Raw genomic sequence first — 11,740 nt, 5'->3', positions numbered from 1 at the left:
GTCTTTGGCCACAGCCCTATGAGGAAATGGTGGGGGGGAGCTTGGGGGTGGGGAGGAATTTGGCACCAGCTGCCCTCAGGCTGCTAGGCTGGGGGAGGCCACTGGGAGTCCAGTGCAACCCAACCCTCCGCCCACTGGGTGCCGCCCCGTTCTGCCTTCTCTAAGTGTCCTTCCATCTGGAACTCACTCTGGCTCAGTGAAAGGGGCCTCATCCCTGCCCCCCACCAGCTGATGAAGGCTTCATCTCAGGGAACTCGGGAGCCCCCATTTCTCCTTCCGTCCATCTCCCGTTTATTTTTTTTTCTTCTCCCGTTTATTTATTTTTCTTCTCTGTGTCCCCCTCTTTCAGAGTCCCCCCGTCCCCCACTGCCAGTCTCCCTGCCTCCCAGTCACTGTCTCTCTCCTCCGCCGCTGTCTCCTGTCCAGCCTGCCTGGGCTGTGGCCCAGCCGCTCTGCCTGGCCAGCCTCCCTGGCTCCCCCTCTGCGGCTCTGAGCTGGCCCCACCCCCAGCCCCCCTCCATCCAGCCTCTGATCCGTCTGTGGACTCTGAGGTCGGGTGCCTGTCACACGGTCCCTGGGACCAAGGACAGACTACAGCCCCTCGGCACCCACAGAGGCTTCCCCTCAACCCTAGCCGAGGAGCCCCCAGCAGAGGGCATGGGGGTGGGCCGCCCCACCAGGTACGTGCCTCCACGCAAGGCCCCGCTGAACCATCCCCTCCTGCTCTGCTGCATCGCCCCCATCCACCCCTGTCCCAGCATCCCTGTCCTCAGCTCGTCCCCTTCAAGGAGGCCCTGTCTTCCCATCAGCGACAGGCTCAGCGCCAGGAGAATCTACCCCCAGGTTCAGTGCCTCCAACTCTCACCCCATCCCCATTTTATGCATTTTCTCACTGGCTTCCATCCTTTCAAAGAAAGCCTGTCTGTCTGTCTCTGTCTCTCTCTCTCCCCCCATCTCTGTCTCTCCCCCCATCTCTGTCTCTCCCCCCATCTCTGTCTCTCCCCCCATCTCTGTCTCTCCCACATCTCTCTGCCTCTCTCTGCCTTCACAATTTCATCTCCCCATGTTGCTATTTCTTAAAACATTTCTTTTCTCCTTTTCGTTTTCCCAACTGCCCTGTCCGCCTCTGTCTTCTCTGTCCCCCTCCATCTAGGTCTCTGTCCCCCCCTTTCTCTGGGTTTCTGTCCCCCTCTGTCTCTGAGTCTCTATCTTCTCAAGGTCTCTGTTCCTCTCTCTCTGGGTCTCTGTCCTCTCTCAAGGTCTCTGTCCCTTTCTCTCTGGATCAATGTCCCTTTCCTGCCACCCTCTCTGGGTCTCTGTCCCTTTCTCTCTGGATCAATGTCCCTTTCCTGCCACCCTCTCTGGGTCTCTGTCCCTTTCTCTCTGGATCAATGTCCCTTTCCTGCCACCCTCTCTGGGTCTCTGTCCCTTTCTCTCTGGATCAATGTCCCTTTCCTGCCACCCTCTCTGGGTCTCTGTCCCTTTCTCTCTGGGTCTCTGTCCCTTTCTCTCTCAGGGTCCCTGTCCTGCTTGGCCCCTGTACTTTTTCTTGGGGCACCCTCTCAACACTCCTCCTCCTGCCTATCTCTGTATCTCCTTGTCTTTCTGCAGTATCTGCTTTCCAACCTGCTGTCCAGTCTCCACCGGTAGGTGGGGAGTGGCGGGGAACACCCCTGGTTTTGGAAGAGTAAGACAGGGTTGACTTGGGTGGGTGAGGGTGGGGCCTGGGGGCGGGGCTTTCTGGCCTCAGATTAGACAGTGACTTTGACACGAAGTTGAAGCACCTTAAGCCCTGTATCTCCTTTATATGGAAACATTAAGCTGCTCTCGCAGGTCAGGTGGAGGATCCCTTTCCCTCCCGCCCTGCTTTTGCTAGGGGAGGGGAGTGCCCTGAGCCTGAGTTGCAGCCAGCCTGGGAGCTGGGCCATGTTGGCCGCAGATGGCCCCCTGGTGAAGGTCCCCGTCGGCTTTGGGAAGTAGACACGGGGGTCTGCCTCACGGGGCTGAGGTGGGACTGGAGGATTTTGAGGGCAGAGCTCTGGGAAGGAAAGAAAGGCTTAGGACCCAACCAGCATTCCCCCTGCCACTGCGGGGGCCTGGCCAGCTCATGGCGTTCCCTGAGCCTGTTCCCCAACTGTGAAAGGGGGTGGTGATCTTCACCTCCCAGCATCCTGAGCAGTCAAGGTGAGCAGTGGGGTCTGAGAGTCCGGTGGGGGCTGTGGGCATGTCGGGAGCTCATCGTGAGGCCTCGTACGTACCAGGTGTGTTTGAAACCAGAGTGCTCTTGAGAAGACTGTGGTTTGGCACTCAGGCCGTGGCTCCCAGGAGGCCTGGGTGGGAGGCTAGGTTTTGCCACTCCTCTCCCCACTGGCTGAGAGACCTGCGACAAGGGACTAACCTCAGCCCCAGTTGGCTTTTCTGTGAAAAGCCAGGTCCCTTCATCAAAGGGCTTTGGTGAGAGATGGGCAAGTGGGGGTGAGAGGCCCAGGCTGGGGCCTGCAGAGCACAGGTCAGTGTCAGTGCCCACCTACCTCCCCAGCCCATGGGGGTGGTTCCCGGGGGTGGAGTCAGTGCAGAGTGGGGATCCCAGGCTGGGGAGTGCTGCAGGTGTAGATGCTGCATCCTGATGTTGACCTCCGGACTGCCCCCTTGGGCAACGAACCTATTTCCCCTTTTTGGGAGAACAGTCTCTAACATGCAGGGTTGTCAAGGGTGAGACAGAGTCAAGGTTGGGGTACGCTGTGGGCACTGGACACAGCCAGGCTGGTTCCCTCTCACCTCAGCCTTGCCTCTGTCAAGTGGGCCTAATGAACCCCCGCGAATGGCCAGACTTCCGCGGGTGGTTGTGGGAAGCAGGTGCAGGGCTTTGGGAGACCCAGTTGGTGCCAAACTTGACATTGTCTCATGGTCTTCTTTCCAAATGGAGTGTGCCAGGCCCTGCCAAGAAGCCCCTGAGGATCCCCAGGTTCCAGCACAAATTATTTAACCCCAGAATGGTTTGTCCTGATCCAGCCAGTTTCTGGGAAGTTCCTCACCACAGGGCCAAGCATTTGGTAACCTTGCAGCGAATCCTGAAGGCAATGAGGGGTGCGGGTCCATGCCCAGCCCTTTCCTTTCGTCCACCCTGACAGGCTGCTGCGATTCTCTCCGTTTCTTTTCTTCCTTTATTTTTTATTTTTATTATTTATTTTTTAGAGACAGGGTTTTGTTGTCTTCCCCAGGCTGGTTCTCAAACCCCTGGCCTCACGCATTCCTCCTGAGTTGGACTCCCAAAGTGCCAGGATTAGAGGTGTGAGCCACTGCACCTGCCCTCTTTTTTTTTTTTTTTTTTTTTTTGAGATGGAGTCTCACTCTGTCGCCCAGGCTGGAGTGCAGTGGCGCGATCTCAGCTCACTGTAAGCTCCGCCTCCTGGGTTCACGCCATTCTCCTGCCTCAGCCTCTCCGAGTAGCTGGGACTACAGGCGCCCGCCACCACGCCCGGCTAATTTTTTGTATTTTTAGTAGAGACGGGGTTCCACCGTGGTCTTGATCTCCTGACCTCGTGATTCGCCCGCCTCGGCCTCCCAAAGTGCTGGGATTACAAGCGTGAGCCACCGCGCCCGGCCTCTTTTTTTTTTTTTAAGAGATGGGGTCTTGCTCTGTTGCCGAGGCTACAGTGCAATGGTAGCATCATAGCTCACTGCAGCCTTGAACTCTGGGCTCAAGTGATCCCCCACCTCAGTCTCCAGAGTAGCTGCATCACCATGGCTGGATAATTTTTGTTTTTAAGATAGGGTCTCGCCACGTACCCCAAGCTGGTTTCAGACTCCCGGGTTCAAACAATCCTCCCACCTTGGCCTCCCAGAGTGCTAGGATTACAGGTGTGAGCCACCATGCCCAGCCCCCAGGCCTCCTGCCTTTCATAGGTGAGAGAGCTGAGGCTCAGGAAAGGATGTGACCTGTCATCAATCACACATCTAGTAAATGGCTGAGCAAATTGAGTCTCTGGAAAAGGAAGCCAGAGATCCCAGGAGACATGGTGAGTGAGCAACTAAGCCAGGATTAGGCCCTTACCCATATGGTAAGAAGGCCCTTCCTGGTCTTTTAAGAAATCCCAATTTCTCCACCTTACAATGGAGGAAACCGAGACTCAGAAAGAGTTGCCAAAGATCAGAGGGTTGGGCATGAGCCCATCTCATTTATTTTACAATAGCTTCATTGAAATCTAATTCACGTGTCGTATCATACACTCATTACAGGGTACAATTCAATGGCTTTTAGTGTATTCACAATTGTGCAGCCATCACAATTAATTTTTTTTTTTTAAACGGAGTCTTGCTTTGTCGCCCAAGCTGGAGTGCACTAGTGCAATCTCAGCTCACTGCAACCTCCACCTCCTGGGTTCAAGTGATTCTCCCACCTCAGCCTCCCGAGTAGCTGGGATTAAAGGCGCGCGCCTGTAATCACCACACCCGGCTAATTTTTGTATTTGTAGTGGAGACGGGGTTTCACCATGTTGGCCAAGCTGGTCTCAAACTCCTGACCTCAAGTGATCTGTCTACTTTGGCCTCCCAAAGTCCTGAGATTACAGGTGTGAGCCACCACGCCCGGCCAGCATAATGTTTTCAAGGTTTATCCATGTTGTTGCATCTATCAATACTTCATTTCTCTTTATTGTCAAATACTATTCATTGGGTGAATATACCACATTTTATTTATTCATTAGTTGGTTGATATTTGGGTTTCCACCTTTTGGCTATTATGAGTAATGCTGCTGTGAACATTTGTGTACAAGTTTTTGCATCTGTTTTCATTTCTCTTGGGTATATAAGTAGGAGTGCAATTGCTGGATGATGTGGTAATTCTATGTTTAACCATTTAAGCAACTGCCAGACTGCTTCCTACAGCAGCTGCAATTTTTCATTCCCCGCAGCAGTGTATGAGGATGCCAATTTCTCCACATTCTCACCAACACTTGTTTTTTTTATTATAGCCATTCTAAGTGGGTGCGAAATGGTATTCCTTTGTGGTTTTGATTTGCATTTCTCTGATGGCTAATGATGTTGAGCATCTTTTCATATGTTTATGAGCCATTTGTATACCTTCTCTGGAGAGACGTCTGTACAGATCCTTTGCCCACTTTTTTTGTGCCTCAGCCTCCAGAGTAGCTGGGACTACAGATGTGCACCACCAGGCCCGGCTAATTTTTGGATTTTTAATAGAGACGGGATTTTGCCATGTTGGCCAGGCTGGTCTCAAACTCCGGAGCTCAAGTGATCCAGCTTCCTCGGCCTCCCAAAGTGTTAGGATTACAGGCGTGAGCTGCTGCGCCTGGCCCCCTTTGCCCACTTTTAAATTGGGTTATTTGGCACCAGCCTACATCGTGAAACCCTGTCCCTACTAAAAATACAAAAATTAGCTGGGATGGTGGTGTGAGCCTGTAATTCCAGATACTCAGGAGGCTGAGGCAAGAGAATCTCTTGTACCCGGGAGGTGGAGGTTGCAGTGAGCTGAGATTGCGCCACTGCACTCCAGCCTGGGCGAGTGAGACTCCGTCTCAAAAATTAAAAAAAAAAAGGCCAGGCGCGGTGGCTCACGCGTGTAATCCCAGCACTTTGGGAGGCCAAGACAGGCGGATCACGAGGTCAGGAGATCAAGACCATCCTGGCTAACACGGTGAAACCCCGTCTCTACTAAAAATACAAAAAAAATTAGCCGGGCGTGGTGGCGGGCGCCTGTAGTCCCATCTACTCGGGAGGCTGAGGCAGGAGAATGGCATGAACCCAGGAGGTGGAGCTTGCAGTGAGCCAAGATTGCACCACTGCACTCCAGCCTGGGCGACTGAGCGAGACTCCATCTCAAAAAAAAAAAAAAAAAAAGGCTGAGGGGTGTATGTATCTTTTCATTACTGAGTTGCAAGGGCTCTATATAGTCTAGATACAAGTTCCTCATCAGGTATGTGATTTGCAACTACAGTATCTTCTCCCATTAGTGGGTTGTCTTTTCCCTTTCTTAAAAAACTTTTTTGAGACATGGTCTTGCTGTGTCTGTCGCCCAGGCTAGAGTGCAGTGGTGCAATCATAACTCACTGCAGCCTCAAACCCCTGGGCTTAAGCAATTCTCCCACCTCAGCCTTCCAAGTAACTAGGACCACAGGTTTGCATTACCACATCTGGCTAATTTTTAATTTTTTTGTAGAGCAAGCCCCTTGCTATGTTGTCCAGGCTGGTCATGAACTCCTGGGCTCAAGTGATCCTCCTGCCTCAGCCTCCCAAAGCACTAGGATACAGGTGTGTACCACCTCGCCTGGCCTCCCTTCACTTTCTTGATAGTGTCTTTGGGAGTGCAAAAGTTTTTTAGTTCTGGCCGGGTGCAGTGGCTCACGCCTGTAATACCAGTACTTTAGGAGGCCAAGGCAGGAGGATCACTTGAGGTCAGGAGTTCAAGACCAGCCTGGCCAACATGGTGAAACCCCATCTCTACTAAAAATACAAAAATTAGTCAGGCGTGGTGGCACATGCCTGTAATCCTGGCTGCTCGGGAGGCTGAGGCAGGAGAACCCAGGAGACAGAGATTGCAGTGAGCCAAGATCGCACTACTGCACTCCAGTCTAGGTGACAAAGTGAGAGTCCGTCTCAAAAAAAAAAAAAGTTATTTAGTTCTGATGCAATTCAATTGATGGATTTTTTTCCTTTTGTTACTTTGTGAGCCTGTTTTTGAACCACAGCTGACCTCAGAGCCCTGAGGCATCTCTCCATGCTGAGAAGCAGTTACACCTTAGGATTATGAGCATGGACTCCGGAGCTGGATGGCTAGCATTCAAATCCCAGTTTACTTAGCTGTGGTCTTGGGGAAGTTACTTAAACTTTCTGTGCTTCAGTTTCCTCATCTAGAAAATGGGGATAATGATGTCCGCCTCATAGGCTTGCTCTGAGGCTCAAATATGTAAACTCATGTAAAGTGCTTATAACAACCTCCAAACTATATAAACATTATAATTGATAGAACACAAATTATGAATTCAGTACATAGATTTAGCACTGTATAAATGCATGCTGTAATTATTGTGGCACTTGCTATAATATCATTATTGTTATAGTATTGTTGCTGTTAATGCTGCATCTTCCAACTTGAAAGCTGAGTATGGGCCAGGTGGGGTGGCTCAGGCCTGTAATCCCAGCACTTTGGGAGGTTGAGGAGGGAAGATCGATTGAGGCCAGGAGTTTGAGACCAGCTTGGGCAACATAGTGAGGCACCTGTCTCTATAAAACAAACATAAAATTAATAAAACATTTTTAAAAAGAAGGTGGCTGGCGGGGCGCGGTGGCTTACGCCTGTAATCCCAGCACTTTGGGAGGCCAAAGCAGGCGGATCATGAAGTCAGGAGATTGAGACCATCTTGGCCAACATGGTGAAACCCCATCTACTAAATTATAAAAACTTAGCTGGGCATGGTGGCCCGTGCCTGTAATCCCAGCTACTTGGGAGGCTGCGGCAGGCGAATCACTTGAACCTGGGAGGCAGAGGTTGCAGTGAGCTGAGGTTGCGGTGAGCTGAGATTGTGCCACTGCACTCCAGCCTGGCGACAGAGCAAGACTCAATCTCAAAAAAAAAAAAAAATTAAAAAAAAAAATTACCCAGGCGTGGTGGTGTGCACCTGTAGTCCCAGCTACTCAGGAGGCTGAGACAGGAGAATCGCTTAAACTTGGGACGCGGAGGTTGCAGTGAGCCAGGATCATGCCACTGCATTCCAGCTTGGGCGACAGAGGGAGACTCTGTCTCCAAAAAAAAAAAAAGTATCGTTCCACCTATTTGACAGATGAGGCCACTAAGTCCCACCAGAGAGCATACTTGGCCGATGAGCTCACCCATTCCTGGTGCCCCTGACGTTTCTGCCGGTTTCTTGTCCCAGCAGGTTGGGGGCGCCTGCCCCCCACTAGGCCAAGTGGAGGGGGTCCCTCCGTCCAATGGGCCTGGCCAGGGCCCTACGCCGCCTCAGCGGCGCCCTGGATTCGGGAGACAGCCGGGCGGGCGATGAAGAGGAGGCCGGGCCCGGGTCGTGCCGCAACGGGTGGGTGCCGGCACCGGTGCAGTCACCCGTGGGCCGGCGCCGCGGTCGCTTCGTCAAGAAAGACGGGCACTGCAACGTGCGCTTCGTGAACCTGGGTGGCCAGGGCGCACGCTACCTAAGTGACCTGTTCACCACGTGCGTGGACGTGCGCTGGCGCTGGATGTGCCTGCTCTTCTCCTGCTCCTTCCTTGCCTCCTGGCTGCTCTTCGGCCTGGCCTTCTGGCTCATTGCCTCGCTGCACGGCGACCTGGCCGCCCCGCCACCGCCCGCGCCCTGCTTCTCACACGTGGCCAGCTTCCTGGCCGCCTTCCTCTTCGCACTGGAGACGCAGACGTCCATCGGCTACGGCGTGCGCAGCGTCACCGAGGAGTGCCCGGCCGCTGTGGCCGCCGTGGTGCTGCAGTGCATTGCTGGCTGCGTGCTCGACGCCTTCGTCGTGGGTGCTGTCATGGCCAAGATGGCCAAACCCAAGAAGCGCAACGAGACGCTGGTCTTCAGCGAGAACGCAGTCGTGGCGCTTCGCGACCACCGCCTCTGCCTCATGTGGCGCGTCGGCAACCTGCGCCGCAGCCACCTGGTCGAGGCCCACGTGCGTGCCCAGCTGCTGCAGGTGCGCGCGGGAGGAGAGGCGGGGACTTCCGTGAGCCCTGGGGGATTGTGGGAGATGTAGACCCAAGGGCGAGGGGCGTGCGGTCCTGGAGGGGGCGTGGACTACAACTCCCAGCAGCCTCTCGGGCCTGTGGCCTGCGAATAGGTCACTGGGCAGCTGGGGATGTAAACCCAACAGAGAGGTATGTGACCAGCTTTTCCTGGAGGCCTGGATTTGGGGCATACAGAGCCTCCTGTGGCTTGAGGATGGGCCGCCTGTGGGTAGACCCGAAAGGGCCACGCCTGGCCTGTCAAACCTCTGGGCCGTAATTCCCAGAAGCCTCTGGGCCAAGGGACCTGTCCAAAGATGGGGTGGCCTCAGATGCAGCTTTGCGAGGGGGTGGTGGAGGGCCTGCGTGACCGTTCTATTACTCGGGTTTACAATTCCCACTGGACACTGTGGCACAGTCAGAGGCCTGTGACTTGAGGCCCCTGGGAGAAGCAGGCCCTGGAATGGGTGCAGCTCATCGCTGTGGAGCACAGTTCTCCAGGCCTCTAGGTGTGGGGTCCTGCAGCATCTGTGGGAGAATTTATTCCCCGCCTCAGTGGCCCATTGTGTCCCACCAGCCTCCAAACCTCTGAGAGCAGGGTGGAGGTGGCAACGAAACGAAACTGCACCTCCCATTGGCCCCTGGGGTAGTGGCTCCCTCCCGTGCCCTGAGGAAGGGGCCTTAGCGTTCCTAGAATTGTGGTGAAATTGCTCAAACATCTCCGTTCCCAAGAAACTCTGGGCCAGCAGCTGCCGTTGCCCAAGTAAAGTGACTTTAGAACTCTGGGCTGAGGCTGGACTTGGAGAGGATTGGGGGTGGTGGGAGCTGCAACTCCCAGCCGCCTCTGGGGTTCCTCTACTTGGGGCTCCCAGGGACAGTTACAAGAGGAGGATAAGTGCCCACCTCCCACTTCAATCTCCTGCCTGAAGCTTTGAGATACCAGGATTCATGAATAGGAGGGACACTGGCTCTTGCAGAAGTCTGTGGGGCACTGACTTGGCCTGGGAGGTGGCTATGGAACCAGTGGGTAGGCGGGGGTGAAAGGCCCACACCCCCACAAAGCATGCTCACACACAGAATGACAAGGAAGGGCTTGCAGTTGCCCTGGCAGCTGGGATAGCTCAGGGGAGAGCCCAGGGATAAGCCTGAGGCAGTGGTGGGTGTAGAATGTTGGACCTAAGTTGTCCTAACTCCCCCTTCTTGTCATCTGATTTATCTTTCTCTGGCCACATACTAAAAGCCATTTTTCTCTCCCGCCCTTTCTCCAATTCTTTGTTGGATGTCATCCTTATTTTCTGTTGTCGCTTTGATTTCATCTCTGTCTTGCTGATTTCTGTGTCTCTATGCCAATATCACTCTGTCCCTCTCTCCTTCTCTTCCCCCACCATGCCCCTCTTCCCGTTTTCTACCCCCAAACCCTGAGTCTCTTTCCTATCTCTGGGTCTCTGTCCCGTGTCCCATGCTTTCTCTGGACATCCATCCTCCCCTCCTGGGTCTCTGGCTCCCTCACTGGGTTTCTGTGCCCTCCCCTGCATCTTTGACTTCCTCTCTCTCTGGGTTGCCGGCCCCATCTCTTGATCTGTGTTCTCACCCTTTCCTTCACTCCTGTGGTCTTTGCCTTCTTCTTTCTCTGCATCTCTTCCTCTCTCTCACTCCGTCTCTGCCCGTCTCTGTGCTCCCTGCTCTCTGTCTTTGGCTCCTCGCCTCCTGCTGCAGCCCCGTGTGACCCCAGAGGGTGAGTACATCCCGCTGGACCACCAGGATGTGGATGTGGGCTTTGATGGAGGCACCGATCGTATCTTCCTCGTGTCCCCCATCACCATCGTCCATGAGATCGACTCTGCCAGTCCTCTGTATGAGCTAGGACGTGCCGAGCTGGCCAGGGCTGACTTCGAGCTGGTGGTCATTCTCGAGGGGATGGTTGAGGCCACAGCCATGACCACACAGTGTCGCTCATCCTACCTTCCTGGTGAACTGCTCTGGGGCCATCGTTTTGAGCCAGTTCTCTTCCAGCGTGGCTCCCAGTATGAGGTCGACTATCGCCACTTCCATCGCACTTACGAGGTCCCAGGGACACCGGTCTGCAGTGCTAAGGAGCTGGATGAACGGGCAGAGCAGGCTTCCCACAGCCTCAAGTCTAGTTTCCCCGGCTCTCTGACTGCATTTTGTTATGAGAATGAACTTGCTCTGAGCTGCTGCCAGGAGGAAGATGAGGACGATGAGGACGAGGAAGAGAATGGGGTGGAAACAGAAGATGGGGCTGTTAGCCCCCGAGTTCTCACACCAACCCTGGCGCTGACCCTGCCTCCATGATGCAAGCTGATGTCCTCTTCCCCATGTATGCCCCCTTCCCTGAGGTAGCAAGATGGAGAGATCGGGCTCTCTCCTGGGATGGGGGCAGGTGGTCCCAAATACCGACAGGCCTGCTGGGTAAATGACTAGGTGGTAAGGTTCTGCCATGCCTGGTGACCCACCATGGACATACTGGACCTTAATTCCTCTGCTTCTGTGCTCCCTCCTGAGATCCCTTTATGAGCCTGATTCCTGAGCCTCACCAGAATTCTGGATCACCCAAGAGGAAAAGACTGGTGGTTCTAGATTCCTTTATATGGGGAGACTTGGATTGTTGACCAGGGTGAGAAACCAATGGTACAGACTGCCTCTGGGGAAGCAAGTTGGCAGTTCTTGAACAGCATCAGATATCAAGAGTTTGTAGGTCTGGATTCACCTAAGATTCAAGGGAGTGTTGCTTCTCAACTCAGCCAACTAAGTAGCAAAGCATTTGTTCTAGACCACCTAAGGAGGGAAGGTTATGGAATGCCCCAAGTATTCAAGATCATCTTGATTGACCAAAGACAAAAAAAAAAAAAAAAAAAAAGACCTGTGGTTCCATAAAGCTCATTAGTTGAGATTCTGTGAGTCTAGGTTGACCACAGAGGCAAGCACTGGTGATTCTAGGACAGGTTTTACCTGGAGAGTTGAACTACTCCAGAAACTAAAGAGTAATGTTTCTAGAATGCACAAAACATTTAGTCTGTGGGTTTAGAAAGA

General features: G+C 53.7%; 1 protein-coding gene across 3 annotated transcripts; it reads left to right on the top strand.

Moving 5' to 3' along the window:
• Positions 1 to 70: 70 nt before the first annotated feature.
• Positions 71 to 11,725, top strand: KCNJ14 (potassium inwardly rectifying channel subfamily J member 14). 3 transcript variants are annotated; one of them, XM_055235878.2, is made up of 3 exons: positions 71 to 680; positions 7,896 to 8,661; positions 10,406 to 11,725. In XM_055235878.2, the coding sequence occupies exons 2-3, from the start codon at positions 7,948 to 7,950 to the stop codon at positions 11,000 to 11,002; spliced, it is 1,311 nt and encodes a 436-aa protein (XP_055091853.1). In that variant the 5' UTR covers positions 71 to 680; positions 7,896 to 7,947; the 3' UTR covers positions 11,003 to 11,725. The 3 variants fall into 3 exon arrangements, with proteins under 3 accessions (XP_055091853.1, XP_055091852.1, XP_055091854.1); XM_055235877.2 differs by having other exon boundaries at positions 7,893 to 8,661; XM_055235879.2 differs by having other exon boundaries at positions 71 to 8,661.
• The last annotated feature ends 15 nt before the right edge of the window (positions 11,726 to 11,740 follow it).

Source organism: Symphalangus syndactylus, chromosome 13, assembly GCF_028878055.3.
Source record: "Symphalangus syndactylus isolate Jambi chromosome 13, NHGRI_mSymSyn1-v2.1_pri, whole genome shotgun sequence".
Lineage (NCBI taxonomy): Eukaryota > Metazoa > Chordata > Mammalia > Primates > Hylobatidae > Symphalangus > Symphalangus syndactylus.
Note: the sequence above shows the minus strand (reverse complement) of the source record. Positions and strands in the feature narration are given on the sequence as shown.